Here is a 22,512-nt window from a genome sequence, read left to right as displayed (position 1 = left end):
CGGGAAAGTTTGAGTCACGGCGGGGGGAGCGGAGGAGGCGGGCCGCGACCCCGGACGGGGTGGGCTCTAGGACCCGCCTCGGGCTCCCGGCAGGGGACCCGCCGCGAGCCCGCGTCCCGCAAGCCCCGGCCCGGCGGAGCGAGACGCCCGCAGCCGCCGCGCGCCGGGAGGGCCGCCCGGGAGGGCCGCCGAGCCGGGGACCGTCGCGCTCGCAGCGACCCGCGCGCCTCCACCCCGCGGCCGCCGCCGGTCGCCCCGCTCGCGCGATGCCGCGTGCCCCGCTCCTGCCGCTGCTGCTGGCGGTGGCGGCGGCGGCGGTCGGCGAGCCCGGGCCGGAGCTGCCCCTTCCCACGGGGGACGCCACCCTGGCCATCGTCTTCGATGTCACCGGCTCCATGTGGGACGACCTGATGCAGGTGCTGGACGGAGCCTCGCGCATCCTGGAGAGCAGCCTGAGCCGCCGCAGCCAGGCCATCGTCAACTACGCGCTGGTGCCCTTCCACGACCCAGGTACCCCGACCCCCGGCGCCCTGGCGCGGGGCGCACCTGGAGGTCCGCCCCGGGCTTGCCCCGGGACCCGCTGCCAACCTGTGCGGCGCCTCGGGGGTGGCGGGAGGCCTCGCCAGTGATGGAGAGCCGTGTGGCCGCCACCTGGCTGTGTGTCGTAGGCAGGTGACCTCGCCTTCCTCATTTATGAAACCGGGGGAGAAACTGTCCCCAGCACTTACCGAGACAGACGTGCGACAGGCGCGTTCGTGCTCAGGGCCTGGCACGCGATGAGCCTTTGCAGGGCTTATTACTTTGGGTTGATTCTTAGAATTTGCCCCCAGCATGGGCTTTACAAAAGAAAGCTCTTTTCTAAAAAAGAGCCCCAGAGGGTAGGCAGACCCGCGCCTGCCTCGTTTTACCTCTGACCGGTTTTCCCTAGGAAAACAGCGGCTCCCCCAGGTCGCCCCCACCGGCCAGGTTCCTGCCCCTGCGCGCAGCACCTTGTCCCCTGCAGCCGCCTGGGTTCCAGCTCAGTGTTAGGGGCAGGGCCTTGAAAAGGTCCCTGGGAGACCCCACTGTGGGCGGTTCAGGTGAACAGCTGCTGACCCCCCCGACCTTCTGAGGAGCGGGGCTGCCTTTTCTGCCAACGGTTTTTGATGAAAAACTTCAGACTTCCAGCAAAACCGGGGCAGGAGGGCAGTCCATTGAACACCTGTCTGGCTGCCACCCAGATCCCATGATTAATATTTTACTGTTTGCTGTATCACACATGTCTCTCCATCTAGCCACCTCTCAATCCAGAACCATAGCTTTATAAAGCCAAAAATAACATAAAAATGGCAGATTCCTTGTGGTATTGTACTACAAAGTGCCTCAGGCTGAGCAAATAACAATAACCCAAGGTTATGTGAGATAGTAAGCCTTTTTTAGAAGAATGTGCCTTTATTAATCACAACAGCATTACAGATTTTTGCAAAATGTGCAACAGTGGGTGTGACTTAATCCTGTGCAGTCCTGGGGCTGGATTTGGAGATTCTTCTGCTTCCAGGAGTTCTGGATTCTGTAAGGCTCTGTCGCTGAAAGCCCCGAGGCTGGCGGGTATGGAAAAATATTTCTGGGAACAAAAGGATAGCTCCCACCTGGGGGTCGGGGACAACAAAAGTTGGGGGAGTTGTGAAGCGTGGGATGCAGGGTGTGTCCTGGGGTTTCAGCTCAGACACAGGTCACCTTCTATCTCCCTAGTGCTCTCTCTCCCTTTCTGGATCATTCTTGGGCTTCCAAAGATATCACGCTGAAAGAGCTGAGAGGTCATCCAATCCACCCTTTTCTCTTACGGATGGAGAAACTGAGGCTCAGGACATGGATGGGGCTTACCCAAAGCCACCTGCCAGGATGATGTAATTTCTGATTCATAACCCACATTTGTCTCCAAAATGCTTGGCTGCAGTTGCAGGGGAGGATAGCAGCCTGCTGAAGCCAGACTCGGTGTCCCGGGGCCCAGGCTGCGGGTCCTGAGGGCTGTTCTCCCTGCCTCACCTCTAACTGTGGGCTCCCTGAAGCCCTTTTCTCATCCCCCCACCAGCCTTTCCTCCCTTCTCTGGACACCAAGCAGGTGTGCGCCTCTCTGACCTTCCCCAGTCCTCTTTGAGACAAAAATGCCAGCCTTCCTCCCCATTCCCCAAACCATCCTCCCTGCAGACACACCCAGGTCCAAGTGCAGAGGGGGACCTAAGCGTTTAGTGAGCCTGTTCTGTGTGCATAGCCTTTATTAGTCCCCCCTTTGTGAAGGGGGCAGGCTTCCCTGCAAGGAGCGAGCATCCTGCTGGGGACAGGCCAAGTGGAGAGCAGGAAGTGTTACAGGCTGGCTCAGGCACCAGCTCCCGACCATGGGTCGATGGGTGTTGGGCAAGGGAGGGTGCTGATGGAAGGCTCTTGGAGGAAGCAGCACTGGAGCAGGGATTGCACACGAATGAATGTTTATCAGCTTTTCACTGTTTGCCTGGCCGATGTTGGGTGCTGGCAATGCAGTGGGGGTATCCAGGTAGGGACTAGACTGTGGTTTAGGTTTGGCCGTCTTTTGAATTGGCCAGTGGCATTCCCTTTGGCAGAAGAGGAGCTCCAGAAACAGGGGTCTTAGCTGACTTTTGAGGCCCCCAGGGCTGCAGGCATAGAGGGCTTTCTAAAGGAAACCCCCATTCTGAACCCCGAGGACCAGTCCTTGCAGGGGGAATATTAGTGGCTCTGGGCTGGGAGTATTTGGAGAGAAACTAGGACGTGCCTCAGAAATATTCTTAAAGTTTTTATTTTTTATGATTTTATTTATTTATTCATGAGAGACACAGAAAGGCAGAGACAGCAGAGGGAGAAGCAGGCTCCCTGCAGGAAGCCTGATGAGGGGCTTGATCCCAGGACTCCGGGATCACACCCTGAGCCCTGAGCCGAAGACAGACGATCAACCGTTGAGCCACCCAGGCGTCCCCCTTAAAATTTTAAAAGATTTTATTTATTCATGAGACACACACATACACAGAGAGAAAAAGAGAGGCAGAGACACAGGTAGAGGGAGAAGCAGGCTCCATGCAGAGACTCGATCCCCGAACTCGATCCTGGGACTCCAGGATCACGCCCTGGGCCCAAGTCAGGCACTAAACCGCTGAGCCACCCAGGGATTCCCCGCCCCCCCCACCTTAAAGTTTTTAAATGAAAAAAGTGGTTACGTTCCCAAACTAGAGAGCATTTTGTTAATGGTTTCATCTTGGCTGAAAATTTAGCTCATTTTCAGTTTTTTTCATTGTTAAAATGTTGCCAAAAAACAAAAAAACAAAAAAGCAAAACCCACTCCTGTGCAAATCTTTCAATCTCTGATTGATTTTTCCATAGGGTTAAGTTTCGAGTGTGGAATTCCTAGGCCATTTTTAACACACTGAATGGGTGGGCAACTCTTCAATTTGTTTTCCAAAGTGTTTCAGGAGTGTAAGCTTCTACCAGCAGCTTTTGAGGGGCCCGTTTCAGAGCAGCCACCCCCAACACTGGGAATTAAGATAAAAACATTTTCTTTTTCCCTAATTCGAAAGATGGAAAATATTTTAATTTCTAGCGAGGTCCAGTGTATTTTCAAGCGTTCACTAGATTTTTGTGTGTGTGTGTGTGTGTGTGTGTGTGTGAATTTCTTCTTTTGCACATTCTCATCAGTGCCTCTACTTGTTTTCCCGTTGGGGTTTTAGTGATTTTCTTATCAGTTGGTATGTGCACTTTATATTGATGATATGAACTCTTTTTTGTTGTGTGATTAGTATTTTTCCTGATTGTTTGCCTTTTAGAATTGTTTGTGATTCCTAGTGGTCTGAAATTAATTAATTAATTTTCCTGGTGGTCTAAAATGTAAAATGTTTGTGGAGCAAAATCTGTTGACTTTTCCCCTTTGTAATTTCTTCTTCAACATGCTTAGAAAGTTTTTTTTAAATTTCTTATCACAAAATCATGTTAGGTATATATTGTAGTTTTTTTTCAGCAGTTCTCTTTTTTATATTTAAATCTTTAACATGGAATTTTTTTAAAAGCTGGTGTAAAAAATAATCTAACGTCATTCTTCCAGGATGGGATCGTTAGGGTATATTTTATCAAACAATCTCCCCCCTTTTTTTCATTTATTTGGAACTGCCTTTATCCCAAATTACTTTATCTATTAAGAATTTATCTGGGCTTTCCATTCTGTTTTGTTATATGGAAAATCTTGTGCCAAGAGCATATTATATTCATTATTTGGTTTTACAATATGTACTAATAAGGCAGATGCTTCCTCATATTCTTATTTCTTTAAAATATTTTTGGGGGGCACCTGGGTGGCTCGGTGGTTGAGCATCTGCCTTGGGCTCAGGGCATGATTCTGGGGTCCTGGGATCGAGTACCTCATTAGGCTTCCCACATGGATGCTGCTTCTCCCTCTGCCTGTGTCCCTGGCTCTCTCTTTGTGTCTCTCAAGAATAAATAAGTTATCTTAAAAAAAAACACACAAAAACATTTTTTCCCCCAGTGGTGCCTAGGTGACTCTGTTGGTTGAGCATCTGACTCTTAATCTCAGCTCAGGTCTTGATCTCCGGGTTGTGAGTTCAAGCCCCATGTTGGGCTCTGTGCTGGACATGGTGCCTACTTAAGATAAATAAAATTTTTTTTAAAAGGTGTTTTTTTTTAATCCCCTCTCCAGCTTTACTGAAAAGTAATTGACACATAATATTGGGTTAGTTTAAGGTGTGCCACATGTTGATCTGCTACATTTGTGTGTTGCAAAATGATTGCCACCATGGCATTAGCTAACACCTCCTTTGTGCCACTTAATTACCATTTCTTTTTGGTGGTGAGAACATTTAATATCTACTCTTTGGTAATATTCAAATAAATGATACAGTATTAGCCATAATTACCAACTTATACATTGGATCTCTAGAATTCATTTACCTTCTAACTGAAAGTTTCTGTCCCACTTCTCCCACCCTCTAGTGCCTGGTAACCACCACTCTACTCTCTGTTTCTGAGTTTGGCTTTTTTAGATCCCACATCTAAGTGAAATCATACAGTATTTTTCTTTCTCTGTCTGACTTATTTCACTTACCATAATGCCCTAAGTGTCCATCCATGCTATTGCAACTGGCAGGATTTCCTTTTCATGACTGGATAATATTCCGACATTCCATAATATTCCCGTCCATGCATATATGTACTGCATCTTTTTTATCCATTCATTAGTTGGTAGTCAAAACAAATTTTAAAGGCTCCTGGTTGGCCCAGTTGGTGGAGCATGGGACTCTTGATCTTGGGGTTGTGAGTTTGAGCCCCACATTGGGTATAGAGATTACTTAAAAAATAAAAAATCTTAAAAATTACTTTAATAAACTTTTAATTTTAGCACAGTTCTATTTTAGATTTACAGATTTATTGCAAAGATTGTACAGAGGTTTCCATATGCCTGACACCTAGTTTTCCCTGTGATTGACATGTTGCATTGCTATAGTACATTTATCACAATTAACCAACTGATATTGATGTGTTATTATTAACTAATGTCCATTCTTCATTCAGATTTCCTCAGTTATTCCTTAATGTCCTGTTCCTGAGTGCATCCAGGATCCCACATTATATCCAGCTGCCGTGTCCCCGTAGGCTCCTTTGGTTGTGACCATTTCTCAGACTTTGTTTTTGATGACCTTGACAGTTTGGATGAGAATCACTCAGACGTTTTGTCCCTCGGTCGTGATTTGTCTGGCGTTTTTCTCTAGTTAGACCAGGTGATGGGAAGAAGACCAGGAGCAGTGCCATTCTCATTATGTTCTGTCAAGGGTACATACCATCAATATGACCTGTCACTGTTGATGTTGACCTTGATCCCATGGCTGAGGTTGTCAGTTGTCTCCACTGTGAAGTTCCTCTTCTCTTTCTCCCTTTCTGTACCGTCCTCTTTGAAAGAAAGTCACTGTGCGCAGCCCATGCTTCAGAAGTGGGACACTGTGCCCCACCTTACCAAGGTTGGAGAATCGGCACGAATTATTTGGAATTTTTCTGCATTGGAGAGTTGCCTCTTCTTCCCCATGTATTCAATCATCTCTATATCTCAGTATGGACTCATGGATATTTATCCTGTCCTCTGGGTTATAACTCAATACTACTTTATTTTGTCGCTTAGTTCTTCCAGCTTTGGTCATTGGAAGCTCTGTTGACATCAGTGTGCCTTTGGCATGCCTCCATTGTGTGTGTGTGTTTTATTTATTTATTTTAAGGATTTAATTAATTAATTAATTAGAGAGAGAATGCATGAGCAGGGGGAGGGGCAGAGGGAGAAGCAGACACCCCGCTGAGCAGGGAGCCAGACACAGGTCCTGTATCCTAGGACCTTGAAATCATGACCTGAGCCAAAGGCAGACACTAAACCAACTGAGCCATCCAGGCACCCCCGATTAAGTATTTTAAAGCACTGTCTCACTTCCCGGCACTACAAGATGTTCACGACTCATATTTTCTGCCTCAGTCCTAGCTCTAGCAATTTTATCCAAGCAGCCCTGGCTCCTTCTATTGAAAAATGGTCCTAGATAGTAGGATCTGAATGTTAGGTTTACTGGGATGTCACTGCTTCTAGACCTTTGGCTGACAGAGCAATGAGGGGATGCTGCATGGGAAACTTGTGTATATACCTATATCTATAAGTATTTCTGTAGAACCATCTGTGTCTATAGTAAGCTGGATGGGATTTCATACAGATGTCTCCAACTCTGGTTTTATTACCGTATAGATCACTCCATAGATCATTCCCCTTGCTTATCTATAACCTCCCATCCAACAGTAACAGACCTGGCTCCCACCACCCACCATGTGTTTACTTAGTGGTTCAGGCACAGTATACAGAGAAGTGGCTTCAGCGTCGTTAACTTGTACCCCACGGGAAACAATTTTATTACCTAGAGTCAGTTCTGCCTTTAGTCTTACAGACTGTTTTATTTGCAGAGTGACTTAGGCCAGTGCCTTATTCATCTTCTTTAGCTTCAGAATATTCTTGAATACTTATTCTTTCAGATGACAAACAGAAAACTTAGTCAACTTCCAAACAAACAAACAAACAAACAAAAAACCGTATTGTGATTTTGCTCAGAATTGTGTGAAATCTTGATTCGGGGGGAAATTGTCACAAAAAAAATTTAGTTGTTTCCATCGAGGATGCACGCCTCTTCATTTGTTCACATATTTATTTCCTTTCATAAAGATTTATATTTTTTTTCCTTATAGGTTCCACCCATTTCTTTTAAAGATCATTTCTAAGTATTTTGTTTTTTGTTGCTATTTTGACTAAGAAATTTTTTCCATTACATTTTTTGCAAATGAGTATTCTTGGTATGTTGGAAAGCAGTTCATTTTCATATATTTATTCTGTTTCCAGCGTTCTTACTGAAATTGTTTTTTTATTTTAACTACTTCTGATTTTTTTGGGTAACGGCTTGAGTTTCCTAAGTTGGCAACCATAGCCTGTCCAAATTATAATTTTACCTTACTTTTCCAATCATATATTTCACTTGTTTGAAATATCTCATGGTCTTTATCAGCCAGAACTTTCAGAACAATGATAAATACACAAAGAACAGCTGTGGTCACTCTTGCCTTGCTTCTCATTATTTGCCGCTGTGTGATGTTGGCTCTCCGTTTGAGGTTTTCTTCAACAAGTGAACGAAGATGATGCTTTCACTCCTAGTTTACTAAGGGTAAAAAACAAACAAACAACACCCCAATACAAAACAAAACAAAACAAAACAAAAAACAACAACAAAAAAACCCTCAAATAGGGATGGGTGCTGAATTTTAGCCATTGGATTTCTGGTTTTGTTAACATATTTGTAAGCTCTTCCTCCTGTTGACCTATTGATGGGATTCCTTCATTTTTAACTATTTCCACATTCCTCATATAAGCTCTGATCAGTCATGGATGATTTTTCATATACAGCTGGATCCCATTTGCCAGTGTTTCATTTGGGGAATTTTGCATTTTGTTTCAGCATGTCAGATCAGTAAGTGACATTCTTTCTCTGTGCCCTTTGTCAAGTTTTGGCATCACTTGGTTAACTCTTTTAGTTAACACCTTAAATTATTAAGTTTTCTCCCCAAATTGCAAAAGTTTTCTTTTGAAGTTTATTTAGATTTTTAGTAATCTCTCCACCCAATGTGGGGCTTGAACTCAGTGACCCTGAGACCAAGAGCCTCATGCTCCATTGACTAAGCCAGCCAGGCCCCAAATTGTAATATACAATGCCCCCAAAATTAATATACACTGGTAAAATATTCTAATAATACTATTCTCAAGGGATGCAAACACTTTTCATGATTTTGCATCCTTCCAGACCATGTGTGTGTGCAGTTCACTCCTATACGTATGTGCACTTAATTTTTTATTACATAAAAAATAGAATTATGTGACACATACATTTTTTGCAACTTACTTTTCTTCCCTACATGATATATCAGGTATCTTTCCATGTTGGGAAATATCAATCCACCTCAATGTTTTTAATGACTACATAAGATGTGACAGAAGGAATCTTCATTGATCTTAATCCTATCTTGAATTGACAGCCATTCCCATATTGCAGAAAATAGATCGCTTTCAGTTTCTTGACCACAAACCCATACACATTTGCAAACATATCTGAATGATAGAGTCCCAGAAATGCAATTACTTTGTTAAAGCATATGCACATTTTAAATTTTGCTAGATATCCCTAAACTGTCCTCCAAAAATGCTGTGCTATCCTGCCTTCCTACCAACAGAGTTTGAGACTGCATTTTCCCCACATCACACCTTGCTGACCTCTGAGGACATCATTATCCCCTTTATTGCTAATTTGATAGGTGCTAAATGATGTCCCATTTTAATTTGCATATGTTTGGTTGTTAGTGAGTTTGAGCATCTTCTCTGGGTCGCCAGGTACACTGCCAGCTTTCCTCAGGGAACAGGGGTGTTACTTGGTCTGGGATGAGGATGCAGGCAGGCAGGGCTGACATGTTCATTCACAGCATGGCCTGTGAGTGGGGGCGGCTGGGCCTCTGGCTGCAGACTGTGTGTGTACTGTCACCCCAGAGCGACATTGCTATTACCCAGCCACTCATCATGAGATAGATCTGAGTGGTTCTTGCTCCAGGGGGTAGAGTCCAGCCCTTTGGCCTGGCCCCTATGCTTGGAGGTTGGGGGTTCTGAGCTGCCTGAGAGGTGTAAGCTGGATAAGACACATCCTTGTCATTGATGGTGCCTCATCCAAGGGCAGTGTTCCTGCCTGAGGTTTCCAGGCATGAGTCTATGCAGGGCAAGGGTGTGAAGAGAAAGAGGTTGGGGATACCTTTGAGAGGAAGAGTGCCAAGGTAAGGATGCAGGGGGTCTGATGGCAGGGGTCTGCCTGAAGGGGCTGGGATGGGCTGGATGCATCAGTCTGGTCCCCAGGGATCCCAGACAGACCCATTATTCACTCACTCCATAGGTGATTCTCAAAGGATGACCACAGGCCAGACAGGGTGCCAGCTGGCCCTGGAACCTTCAGTCAAGCCTGGCCCACAGCAAAGGGCCAAGTTCATTAGCCACAGTGTGGTCCCTGGTACAGAGAGGCCCTGGTTGCCCTGAGAGGTGGGGATATAGGAGTGACATTCGAGTTGAGGTAGAGAGGAACTGGCAGGGGTGGGGGTGAGGGAGAGCCTGGACAGATTGGGGAAGAGCACTCCAAGCTGAGGGAACAGCAGAAATCATGGCTCTGAGGCTACCAAGAGTGTGGATGTGAACATCTTGAAGACGGCAGGGCCTGGCTGATGTGGACACGCAGGGCAGAGCCCGAATCCATTGGGTGTTCAGGGCAAGGGGCCCTCCTGAGGAGACCCTCGGAAGCGTCGGGTTCTGGACTCCTGGACGCAAAGGAGGAGGTGGAGGAAGGTTCTGGGACCCTTTTGGCTCTTTGGACAGAGCCTCTTGCCCCACTATTTCCTGCCCCAATGTGTCGGTCCTTCGTGGGTGTTTTCAAGGGAATCACATTCACCCAGACCTGGGCTCAGGAACTGTTGGAATTCTAGCAGGCTAGACTCCAGCCCCTGCCTTGGAAATGGGAAGCCTGTGTCCCAGAGAATGGATGCAGTTTGCCCACGATTGGGGTAGACTGGGGGACCCGGCCTGGGGGCACTGCGACTGGAGGGGGGGTGGTAGGTGCAAATCCAGAACTGGCCCCAGGATCAAGCCCTGCTTTCAAGGAGGAGGGGGGAAAGGCAGGCCTGGGAAGGGTCCATGGCATGAGGTCTTTCTGAGGCTGGGCCTCTAGTGCCCGGCTGTGGCCCTGACCGACTCCCCCAGAGCACAGGATTCTGGGCCAGGGGCTGGAGCATCACCTGGGGGGAGGGGTTGGGTGCGATCCTGTGCATGATCCTCCCAGTCCCAGAGGCTCCACACCCTCCTCTTGTCGAATGGAAAACAATCTGCCTGAAGAGAGATTGTTCCAGACCAGCCTTCTGGGGCTCAGATGCTCCAGGGCGGCACAAGTGGAGCCAAGGTCATGGGTTTAATGATTTTTGCAGCCGGCCGGCAGGCCCTGCTCACAAGGACTGCATGCCACATCTGCCCAGCTGTTTGGCAAGTGCCCATCTTCAGTCTCTCCCCCCCTTCAGAGCCTCTCCCCCCCTCCAGGAACAAGAGTGAGAGACTAGGGGAACACGAGAGCAAGTTCTGAGTATCTGCAGCTTGGCAATGGTCATGATCTTGAATGTGGGGCTGATGGATCAGCTCTGAAGCCTGCCTGTATTGTGTCCACATTGTAAGACCCTGGACAGGTCACTTCACCTCCCTGGGCCTCAAATTCTCATCTATGAAATGGGGATAATGAACAGTAGGCTCCTCTGGGGGCTGTATTTTCCTCAGTGAACATGTGGCAAGTGCACAGAATAGCACCTGGTGCTTACTAAGTATTAAAACAGCTAATAATATTAAAGATATTAAAATATATCACCATAGTCACCGTTATTTTTGGAGGCAGCATAGCCAGTGGCAAAGGGTACAGGCTTTGGAGGCAAACAAGTGGATTTGACATTGTTGTAGGTTGAATAGTGCCCTCCCGAAATTTGTGTCCTTCCTAGAACCTCAGAACATGACTGTATTTGGAAACAGGATCCTTGAAGATGTAGGTAAGTAGCGTGAAGTCATATGGGAGTAGGGTGGGCCCTTCATCTAATATGATTGGTGTCCTCATAGGAAGGAGGGATGCAGAGCCAGCAGAGGGAGAAAGCTCCATGACAATGGAGGCAGACCTGAAGTGCTAACGCGTTACAAATCAAGGAATGCCAAGGGTTGCTGGTATTTGCCTTCAGAGAGAGCATGGCCCTGCTGACACCCCGATTGTGGACTGCTAGCCTCAAGAACTATGGGAAGGGAAATTTCTGTTGTATAAAGCCACCACATTTGTGGTATTTTATTATAGTGGCCCCAGGAAACCGGTACAGACATTAACTGCCACTTACTAGCTGCTTGACCTTCACTACGGGCATTGTCTCCTTTCTAAGTCTTGGTATGCTCATTTGTAGCAGGGAGATAGTAATAGAAGTGAGCTCAAGCCTGTAAAATAGTAAGTGCTCAAGGCATAGAAACTACTGTGACTGTCACCACCACCACCACCATCACCACCACCATCAACATCACCACCATCATCATCATGCTAGGAAGGGCAGATGCTAAGATGTACAGGGATCAAAACTTTTTGTCCAAGCCCAGCCTTGCCCGGACCCAGTGAAAGAAGATTAGGAGCGTCTCACATGACCCCTTTCAGTAGGTAAACTCGAATAGGGATGTGTCAGTGCCCTACCCTCTCTGCCCTGTCCTGGTGCCTCACTCTGTCCTGCTGGAAGATGAGTCTTGAAATGTTTGTCCTGCTGACAGCACCTTGTTCTGGTGGGGTTTCAGGATTGGTGAGTGATGGTGTCCAGCGGGTCCCAGGAATGACAGAGGAAGGGAGCTGTGGGCCAGTGTTAATTAATGACAGGAAGGCATCTGTCTCTGGCTTGCTGCCCACAGCTGTGGATGGGTGGGTGGCTGGAAGAACAGGTGGCAAGGAGATCTCCATACCTCCAACCCCTTCTTTGCATCCTGGAGGCCAGTCCTGCCCTGTAATGATGGGACTGTTCATTAGTAACACTCTATGCCTGGAAGTGGCTTAGGGATTATCCAGCAAAAGGAAGAAATCCCAGATTGCTCTCTGTGTGTGTAAGTGTGTACTCTCAGAAGTTGAGGCAGGCAATTAAAAAGCCCTCGCCCCAGTGTTTGCTGGGGCCCTGCCCTCTGTCTTGAGAGCAGTCACAGACACTCTGGTCCATCTGGCTAGCCCTTCCTCCGTATGGCCAAATCCTCTGTGTGCCCCCAAAGAATCACATCAGTTCCTGCTTCACTTCTTATCTGTTTCTCTGGGAGATGGGTGGCAGCGTGTTGTAGTGGGAGGGCCTGGGGACCGGGTGGGCTTGGCATCCGGTGCATGTTTGCTGAGTGTTGACTGTATGCCTGGTGTTGTTCTGGGACAAATCATAAAGATAAATGAAACTTTGTCCTGACCTGGAGCTGCTCAGACAATATGGAATTCAAATGTATTTATTCAGCCACTCATTTGAACCGCATTTATTGAGCACTTACCATGCGCCAGGCACTGAACTTGGCCAGAGGCTTGCCGTGATGAACAGGAGAAGGGGTCACCATCTGTGCGATGTATCAAGGCGACTCTTGCCCCAGATCTTCCCAGTTGACTTCGAAGGACTCCCTTCTCCTCTCTGGGCTTCAGTTTCTCCATCTTAAAAAAGGTGGGGTCTTTGGATCTCTCTAACCTCCACTTTGTTATGTTTGGCACAGAGGTTTGTAGTCAAATTGGTTTTTCCCAAGTCCATTCTTACCAGACACAGGATGATGGGATCTGTGGGAGGCAGAATAAATGCCCCCCCCCAAAGGTGTGCATGTCCTAATCCAGGGAACCTGTACATCTGTTACTTGACATGGCAAAAGGGGCTTCACATGTGTGGTAAGTGGAGGATCTTGAGATGGAGAGATTATCCTGGGTTATCTGGGTGGGTTCATTAATCACAAGTCTCCTTGTAAGAGAGGAAGGGGGCAGAGTCGGAGAAGGAGATGTGGCTGAGAAGCAGAGGGTAGTGAGAGAGAGACTGGAAGATTTTCTGCTGTAGGCTTTGTAGATGGAAGAGGGCCACAATCCAAGGAGTGCAGACGGCCTCTAAAAGCTGGAAAAATAAAGGAAGCAAATTTTCCTTTAGAGCCTCCAGAAGGGGCGCAGCCCTGCTGATACCTTGATTTTAGGACTTCTGACTTCCAGAAATGATGGGTGTTGTTTTAAGATGCTGAGTTTGTAGTAATTTATTAAAGCAACAATAGGAAACTAATACAGAGGCCAAAATCCTTTCCAGGGCTTTCCAGCTCAGAGGATCTCCCTGGCTCCTGAAATTTTCCAAGTCTCTGTGTTAGCCATACAGTCCCTGGCCCTCAGCATGTGCTGGCTGAGTGCTTGGGACATAAGGAGGTTGGATGAGGATGTCACTGAGCATTGCTGAGGGGTGTGGGGGAATCAGGATGGGCGATTTCCCAGAAGAATCTTCCTCTCTCCCAGAGTTTAGACTCTCCTGGAACAACCTTGGCAGCAAAAGGCTAGACCTTAGATGGTGAGTCTGGTATCCTTGCCACCTTCTACCACGGGGCTGCCCACTTTGGGTTTCTCACTCCAACAAAATTGTTGAAAGAAAGAAAAAGAAGAAAGAAAGAAAGAAAGAAAGAAAGAAAGAAAGAAAGAAAGAAAGAAAGAAAGAAAGAAAGAAAGAAAGAAAGAAAGAAAGAAAGAAAGAAAGAAAGAAAGAAAGAAAGAAAGAAAGAAAGAAAGAAAGAAAGAAAGAAAGAAAGAAAGAAAGAAAGAAAGAAAGAAGGAAGGAAGGAAGGAAGGAAGGAAGGAAGGAAGGAAGGAAGGAAGGAAGGAAAAGAACTAAAAGGAAAGGAAAACAGAAGGAATTGGCATAGGTGACCAACTTTTTATCTTACCAGGTAGAACCGTGAACAGAATCAACTCCTCCGAACAATTCTTGTCCCTCCACGAATGAGAGCCACCCTGAATCCCCCAGAGAGGAAGACCATAGGTCGTAGCAGCAAAGGCCACCCTTCCAACTGCCGCTTTATTTGTGATAACTCAGGTCACCAACTTTATTGTTCTGACGTTGCCACAAACGGGAGAGCATGTGGTCAGCCGAGCCCTGGTCCAGCACCGGGAACCGAGGGGTGGCTGATGTCACAGGCCATGGTGGGGGAGGGCGGGGGCCAGCCGGAGTCAGAGCTGGGCCCCCCGGGCTGCAGCAGTCGGTGTCCGCTCTCCACGTGAGCAGAACTGGGCGCAGGCCGGCTTCTCCAGCGTTGGCAGGTAGACAGATGCGTGGTTGGCCCTCCTGGAGAAGGGAGGACAGTTAGGAGGTTACCGGACTGGCTTCCAGACTCTTTACAAATATCCTTGCTTTTGACCTAGTAATTGTGCTCATGAGAGAGTGCGTGCCAAGGAACCAACTGAACTGGTGCTTGAATGCCATGGGTCCGGAGGTGCCCTTGGTAACACTGCTCATTGTAAAAACTGGGAAAAAAGCGATATGAGACCGGCACGTCCACTCTTAGTCATTTATACAAAGGAAATTCTTTGTAGCCATTAAAAATGATTTTGAAACTGAGCATTTGGCCTTCTGGAAAGTTGCTCAAAATATGTCGTTTGGTGAAAACAATCAGGTTAAAAATAGTACGTTATTTATACTTCAAGAGAAATTCTGCGTAAAGTAGGATGCATGCGTGGAAGAGGCAGGTTTACAAATCCGCACGCACGTTTTGGAGGCTATGTGTAAAAATCAGGATGACTGTCTCTGGATGGTAGAACTCCCTTCTCTTTCTGTGTGTCAGGAATTTCTATGTAAAATTCACAGGGAATCATTCTCGAGAGCTCGGTATCTGGCGTGACACGGACCTAGGCTCATCCCAGCCCTGCCATTTACTGGCTGTGTGTCTTTGGGCGAGTTACTTAACCTCTCTGGGCTTCCATAGTCTCCTCTCGAAAATGTAGATAAACTGAGACCTACCAGGTGCCAGGGAGGATTCACTGAGCGAATGCTCAGGAAGCCTCTCGGCACACAGGCCTGCACGTAGTAGATGCTGCTTAGTAAATGTCAGCATCATTAGTGTCCTTTTATTTTTAACCACGAACATGTATTATCGTGTAATAAAGAAAGAACCACTGTTGAGTAAAAAACATCTCAAGTATTGCTTTTCTGGAGTTTGAGGAACTCACGCTGGAGCAAGACTATCTTGCCCTGTGCCTCTTGTGAGACGTCACGCTGGAGCTCGGGCAGCTGCAAGCTGTGGGGGCAGGGCCCCCTCCTGTTTTCTGACCCTTTGCTGTGTCCCTTCTTGTTCTCACAGTGATGCTTCTCAGTCAGGAGAGATGGTGGTGTCATATGCCTCGTTTTACAGATGGGGAAACTGAGCCTAGGGACAGTGAAGTAAGGTCTCAGGGGTCCTGTGGCTGAAGGATGGAGTCAGGATTCCAATCAGATCTGTCAGCAAAGGCTGAGGGTTTGCCTGAATCAATTATTACTGAGTTCAGAAAGTGGGAGGCCAGGAGGCAGTGGGGAGGCTTGGTAGAGGCTGGAGCAGCTGAGGGAGGGTGTTGGGCATGATGAATAAATTCAGAACACAGAGACAGGGGCCCCGCAGGGGATGACTGATCCTAAAGTGTTGAGCAGAAGAGCTAGTGTCCATACTTTGCTTGAGAGTGTGGATGAACACCAGATAATTCCATGGGCTTCCTTCCCTAAGAAGGACCAAGTCAGTGGACTAGTCGATGAGTATGGGAATTTCTTTTTTAAGATTTATAAAATTTATTTCTTCATGAGAGACACAGAATGAGAGAGAGGCAGAGACACAGGCAGAGGGGGAAGCAGGCTCCATGCAGGAAGCCCGACTCGGAACTCGATCCCAGGACCCTGGGATCCTGACTTGAGCCAAAGGCAGACGCTCAACAGCTGAGCCACCCGGGCGCCCAGAGTATGGGAATTTTTTCAGGGTGACTAGAATTTAGAATTCTTGAACCAAAAATAGCCCATTATTAGAGTTCACCAAGGACGCAGATGAAATAGTTTCCTAAGAAATTTGATGTCCATGAACCTTGTAAAGCCCCCATCATGCACACATGTCCACATAGCGATTTGGGATTCTAGCCATGTTTTCAGTGTGCTGTTAGCCTTGTCTTATGTTAGCTGTGGCTTCCAATGAACAGCTATTAAAAACATCTTTTTACTGGGGGACATATCAAATATATACAAAGTAAGCAAGTAGTGTAATGAGTCCCCCACATACCCATCACCAAATATCAAAACTGTTCTGCCATCCTTGTTCATCTATACCTCTTCCCACCGTCTATCCTCCACCCCACACCCCGTGACGATTGTTTCCTATGGTTCTGGTTTTAGGAGGTGGAATTTTCATACATTGAAACACACACATTTTTGCTTTGCACTTTGGGGAAACCATGTACCCGATACATCTGTGGAACCCACTCTCCTATCGCAAAATATAGAACATTTCCACCTTCCCCGACAGTCTCTTTGCATGTCCCTATCCCCCAGACAGCCTCTGTTCTGATTTTTTCCACCTTAGGTTAATCCTGCCTGTTCCAGAACTTCTGGAAACGGAACCATATAACTGGGCCTGGCTTCTTTCATGTGGCGTTATGTCTGTGAGGTTCGTCCATGTGGTTGCCTGTATTGGTAGCTTGTTCTGTTTCCGTGCTGAGTAGTATTTGATTATCTGAAGAGACCACAGTTTGTTTATCTGATCATTGGTTGATGGACATCTGGATGGCTTCCAGTTCTGGGCTATTATGAATACAACTGCCCTGAACATTTGAGTGCAAGCTTTGGTGTGGACATGTGTTTTCATTTCTCTTGGGTAAATACCTAGGAGTGAAATGACTGGATCGTATGGGATATGCACGCTGAGTGTTTTAGAAAGTTCTATTTGTCTTCCGATGTGGTCGAACCATTTTGCATTCCCACCAGCCGTGGACAGAAGTTCTGGTTGCCCTGCTGTCTTCACCTGCATTTGGTGTAGTCCACCTTTGCAACTGAACTCTGCTCTTTGTCAATGAGCTAAAATATGGATAAAGTTTCTGGAAGACTTTATTCGCATTGATCAGCCTCGTTGGTGTTGGACCATTTCTCTATCTCTTTGTCTTTCCAGAATTCCTTTCCCGCTGATGGTGGGGGTGGGTGGGTGGTGGGTAGTAGGGAGGTTCCTAGGACAACCACGTTCAGGAAAGATTGGGAACAGTGATGTTGAGGAGGAACTAGGGGTTTGCTCTGTCTCACCTTTGTGCTGTCCTGGAGCTCTGGGCCTGGCTTGGAGCAGGGCAGGGCAGGGGGATGAGTGGCCTGACTTCTCTTCCAGGTCAGATTCCAGAAGACCTGGAAACTGCTCCCTTACTGCTCCCCTTTTGGTGGTGGGGGTCTCTGGGGCCCAAGCTTCACCTTCCTTGCCCTCTGGTAGCACATCTTGTAACTGCTGCGCCACTCCGTGGAGGTGATACATCTGGGAATACAAGCCTACCTGAGCCTCTCTCTCTTTTCCCTACAGATATTGGCCCAGTGACCCTCACGGCAGATCCAGCGGTGTTTCAGAGAGAGCTGAGAGAACTGTATGTGCAGGTGGGCCGCTCCGCCCCTGGCTGCTCCTTTCCCAGCCCAAGCCTGAGGCCAAGGGTCTCTGGCCCACCCCCGGGGGGCCAGATGGAGGCTTCCCACAACTGCCATGACCTGTTTCCCAACGCTGCCTGTGGCCTGCACCCTGGCTTGGAAATCCTGAAGATTCTGTACTTTACTTCTGGGGGTCCCTTCCTCTTTTTAGTGCCGTAGGGGACTACCTACGGGAGTGCCCGTGCCCTGCACATAGTAGGTGCTTATTATTTAGTGAATAGTTGAAGCATTGGAAGGAGGAGGTATGTTGTGGTTAAAGGAGGGTGTGAGAGGTCTCAGTCCAGACCCCTGAAACCAAAATGACTGGGTCAGAAGCCCCATGGCCACCTGGGCTTCTTTCCTGCACTGAACACCTGGGTTCAGCATCTCTCCCACCCACCAAGCAGCAGCTCCCTGAAGGCAGAGACCCATGTATCTGTCTAGTTCAGTGCCAGGTCCCCCAGGGCTCAGAAGCAGGCCCTGCACACAGAGGAGACAGGAAGTGCTTGTGGGCTGGATGAGTGAACCCAGGAGAGAAGCATTACTGAAAAGTTGTGCCAACCCTGTTGCTGGCCCCAGGTGGGCAAAGCTGCCCACGGAGTAGAGGTCCTGTCCATGGTCGAGGAGGCTGGGAGTGTGTGCTGCTTTGGGATTCATTCCAGGGCAACCTGCAGAGAGGATTTCGGGATGTGGCTTTGAATGCTTTCCCCTGCCCAACGCCCACCTCTCCTCCTGGCTCCTCCTGCACCCTCTGTCCTCCCAGCCTTGGCTAACATGTGGCTTCTTTGGGGCATCTGTTGGATATCCTGGGACTCCCGTCCCTCTTCCCCAACTTGTATCACTCATCGCAGTGGTAATTAAATAATTGTGTTGTGCATATTAGTGCTTATAGCAGGCCCCATGGGAGGGACCATGCCACTCTTGCAGGGGTGAGTAAACGGCTGGTGCCTCGGGTCTAAAGCAAGAGCTCCCTCCTCCCTGTGGGTGTGAGAGGTGTCCCTGGGTGGGCTCCACCTGGAGGAGGCAGGCGGCAGCCCCTGGCACCCACCCCATCCTGCAGGGGGGCGGTGACTGTCCCGAGATGAGCGTGGGGGCCATCAGGACTGCCGTGGAGGTGGCCAACCCCGGCTCCTTCATCTACGTCTTCTCGGATGCCCGTGCCAAGGACTACCACAAGAAGGAGGAGCTTCTGCGGCTTCTGCAGCTTAAACAGTCACAGGTGAGTGGCTGGCTAGGGGAGCTGGAGCGTGGGGGTGCCCAGGGGTGCCGAGGAAGCGGGGGGCCCCCAGTGCAGGCAGCCCAAGCCCCCACCTGCCAAGCGGCTGCTTCTCCTCGAGGCCGAGCTGGTCTGCTGAAGTCCAAGTGTGTTCTCATGTTCTGGGCCCCCCGCCCGCTGGGGCTGCTGCCGCCTGGCGAGGCTCGTTCTTGATAAAGACCACACCACCCGCTCCCCTCGCACCCTGTCAGAGTCTGTGCAATCCATTTTCCTCCTGGCGTCGCCTCCGCTCCCATCTCTGCGGTGCTTGGCACCCTTTTTCCCGCCCTTTATCCCTCTTCCTCGGGGGCTGGACTACCTGCCAGGGCTTTGGCTTCTGGCTTTCACAGCCAGGGGTGGGGGAGGGTTGTGCACAGGGAAGGGGAGAAGGACCCCCCAACCGTGTGATCTCCTTGGGTGAAGCTCTCAGGAGCTGGGACAGTTTCCCTGTTCTCCCGTCTAGAACAAACTGCCTTCTCCAAGTTTCTTCTAATTCTGGGCCTCCACCCCCCCACCCCCCCATCCCCCCACCCCATGGGGCTGCTCGGAGGGGAGCCATTCCATTCCCTTCTGTGTTGTAGATTTAGTACCGGCTCTGTGCTACACCCTTGACCTGAGTTAGCCCTGATCCCCAGGGGTGGGCACTCTTATCATTCCCATTTGACAGGTGCATCACCTGAGCCCAGAGAGAGGCAAGGGCTCGCCCCTGGTCCCTCCTCCCTTGTCCCAGCCCTGCCACACACCCCTGAAACAGGCGGTCAGGGAAGCCCCGAGCCAGGCTTCGCGTCGCTCTTCCAGGTGGTCTTTGTGCTGACGGGGGACTGTGGTGACCGCACTCACCCTGGCTACCTGGCTTACGAGGAGATCGCTGCCACCAGCTCTGGGCAGGTGTTCCACCTGGACAAGCAGCAGGTGACCGAGGTGAGCCTCCCCTGGCCATTCTGCCTCCCTGGCATCTGTGCCTGGTGGTCGGATAGCTGCCATTGGCAAGCAGTGCCGTGTCCTCACCCTGCGGCCAGCGCTGCGAGCGCTGTGCTCAGGGCTGTGTGACATCATCTCGCCAAGCCCTTCAACCTGTGGCCCACCCCAAAGGCAGGTGCTACAGGCTTGCCAATTTTGCAGGTGAAGAGGCTGGAGCTGGAAGGAGTACCCTGGGTCCCACAGATGGTCCAGGCTGGTAGGATGGACCTAGCAAAGTTTGTCACAAATGGGAGTAGGGGGTGGGCTTCTCCCCTGAGTCAGGGAGCCTGGGATGGGTAGAGGAGTGGGTGGGGGGCGGGGGGGTGTCAGGTTCAGGCTGTGTCACTAGGCCAGAAGATCCTGCTGGGGGCACTTAGCAGGCAGGGGCTTGCTTGGGCCTGGGTCAAGTGATCTGGGTTGTCAAGATCTGGGTTCATTCAGCCTGGTGCTGACCAGGTTGTCTGCGTCTTCATCTTATTCTTGGACTGGGGGCCAGGTCTTCCTCCCCTGCAGGTCCTGTTGGCCGCTCAGGGCTTACCCTCCTTCCCTCTCCCCGCACATCCGCTCCCTCTCGGGAGCCAGAGGGATCCTTCTATCAACACGCTGGTAAATGTTCACAACCACCTCCCTGGAAAGAACAAGAATGTCCATTTCCATGGTGTAAATCCTCCCACCCTGGCTGATTTCAAGCTGCCATTGTGAAGTCACTGAGCAGAGTTGGGAAGTGATGCTCACAGTTGGGTTTTTTTGAGCCTCTGTGAGCCATCTTTCATATCCCACTGGGTCTTTCTAGAGCAAATCTGACCAACAGGTCTCTCCCAGGAGAGGTCCAGAGCCTTATCTGACCCCTGCCTCCCAGACCCCATGGCCTGTGTTCTCCCTGTTGCTCACTGCTGCCACTTCACTGGCCTTCAGTGTCCCATGTCTTTCTACCCCAGGGCCTTTGCTCATGCAACTTGTTTTACCCTCATTTTCCCAGTCTTAGCTGAAATGCTCTCTCCTTGGGAGACATTCCTTGATTTCCCATCAAGATGAAGTCTTCTTTAATACCCCCTCCCAGCTCCCTGCCCTGCTTTACATAACTGCAATTTTATAACTGCACCATTACTGAATGCCGCTAGGCTGGGAGCAACCTGAGAGCCAGGCCCTTATTATGGGTCCTGTTTCCTGCTGTATCCCCAGAACCTCATGCGGCCACCAGCATGGAGCAGGTGCTCAGTAAATAGCTGATAAATGGACAGATGTGGGCTCCCTTGCGCCTAAGACCCTGGGAAGAGGAAGCAAGAGAGGCCACATCTGAGAGGCGAACCCTGGCTCCAGCCAGCCCTGCTGTAGCCTCCAGGAGAGAGTTTGATTTTGTGTTGTATATTTATGCACTGAAGAAAATGGTCTCCAGGGCCGTGTTTAGATTAGCGTGCCTTAACTCCCCATTGACAAATGGCGTTTATGGTTCTCTGAGACACATTAGACTTTATTTTTTTGGCATGTCAGCCTACTCTGGCTCTGGGCCACCCAAGTGAGTGTGGGACTCATTTCAGAGTGGAGCGATGGCCCTGGTCCTTGTTCTGGGGGAGACCTATTTGGGCAGGAGCTGGGTCTGTGTCGGGGACAAATCAGACATCAGGACAGCTGGGCAGGTTATTGGAGGACGGTTTGCCCAAGTGTGGGGCTGGGCTCCCCTCCTCCACTGGTTCTCTCTCTTGAGGCGGGAAAGTGGGGTGAATCCACTGGCTCCTGGCCGTGGTGCCCAGCCTTCTGCTATGGGAGCCTGACCTGGCAATATGTGTTGGACTCAATGGGACCTCCGGTGGCCAGGATTGGCTGCCTCTGGGTAAGGGCCTGGATCCTTCTCCTTCCTGGACACAGAGCTGTGTCATTCCAGATGTTCCCAGACATTCAGCAAGCCTGAGAAAGTGGCCGGGGCCCTCGGGGCTGTGGTCATCCCCACCCCCCTCCCCACCCCCCAGGAGAAGGAATAGTGCCTTTGCCCAAGCCAGGGGGCTCCAGCTGAGAAAATGACTCCTTAGAAGTTGCCAAAGTCCCCAAACCGTGCACGTGTAGTTAAGTCCTTTTACAGTCCAAGTGTGTCCGGTGTGGTAGGAGCGACATATTCTATGTTCCCTCTTCCCTTCAAGTCCCGCTCACTGCGCACCTGCTGCTGGCTGGTGCCGTCTCAGGTGCTGGGCACAGAGACGGAATCTATCTAGGTTAGGTCTCAGGGCTTTTGAGCTTTCACTTTTTTCCAGTTGTGGCCTTGGCCCTTTGGGGTTCCAGGGTAATGAAAGCAAGGTGAGGCTTCCCTCCTCTTGGTGGGGGCAATTTGGAGTTTTTGCCATCCTTCAATGGACGGGGGAGGGAGGCACCATGGCCCCTTGGGAGGGAGCCTAGGCTTAGCTAGGTCTAAGACCTGACCCCCGTGCCCAAGCACAGCATCATGTCTCCCCACCCCCTCCCTGTCTGGCTTAGACACAACTCAAGGGACTGTTGCTGTTCCCAGCAGAGTGGGCTGGAAT

The 22,512-nt window shown here is 49.6% G+C and overlaps 1 protein-coding gene and 1 long non-coding RNA gene across 7 annotated transcripts in view; one reads left to right on the top strand and one right to left on the bottom strand.

Moving 5' to 3' along the window:
- Positions 1 to 266: 266 nt before the first annotated feature.
- The window catches only part of HMCN2 (hemicentin 2), a 147,624-nt gene continuing 125,378 nt past the window's right edge, over positions 267 to 22,512 (top strand). For all 6 annotated transcript variants that reach the window (XM_049114406.1, XM_049114410.1, XM_049114409.1 and 3 more), the window contains exons 1-4: positions 267 to 510; positions 17,687 to 17,757; positions 18,845 to 19,003; positions 19,838 to 19,960. In XM_049114406.1, the coding sequence (XP_048970363.1) occupies positions 267 to 510; positions 17,687 to 17,757; positions 18,845 to 19,003; positions 19,838 to 19,960 (597 nt within the window). The remainder of the gene's footprint in view (positions 511 to 17,686; positions 17,758 to 18,844; positions 19,004 to 19,837; positions 19,961 to 22,512) is intronic.
- LOC112677332 (uncharacterized) lies at positions 14,196 to 20,683 on the bottom strand. Its single transcript, XR_007413082.1, has 2 exons — positions 19,880 to 20,683; positions 14,196 to 14,463 (listed from the first exon to the last, which is right to left on the bottom strand). It is a non-coding gene; the product is annotated as an uncharacterized LOC112677332 (long non-coding RNA).

The sequence above is a fragment of the Canis lupus genome, chromosome 9 (genome assembly GCF_003254725.2).
Source record: "Canis lupus dingo isolate Sandy chromosome 9, ASM325472v2, whole genome shotgun sequence".
Classification (NCBI taxonomy): domain Eukaryota; kingdom Metazoa; phylum Chordata; class Mammalia; order Carnivora; family Canidae; genus Canis; species Canis lupus.
This window is presented reverse-complemented; position numbering and strand designations above follow the sequence as displayed.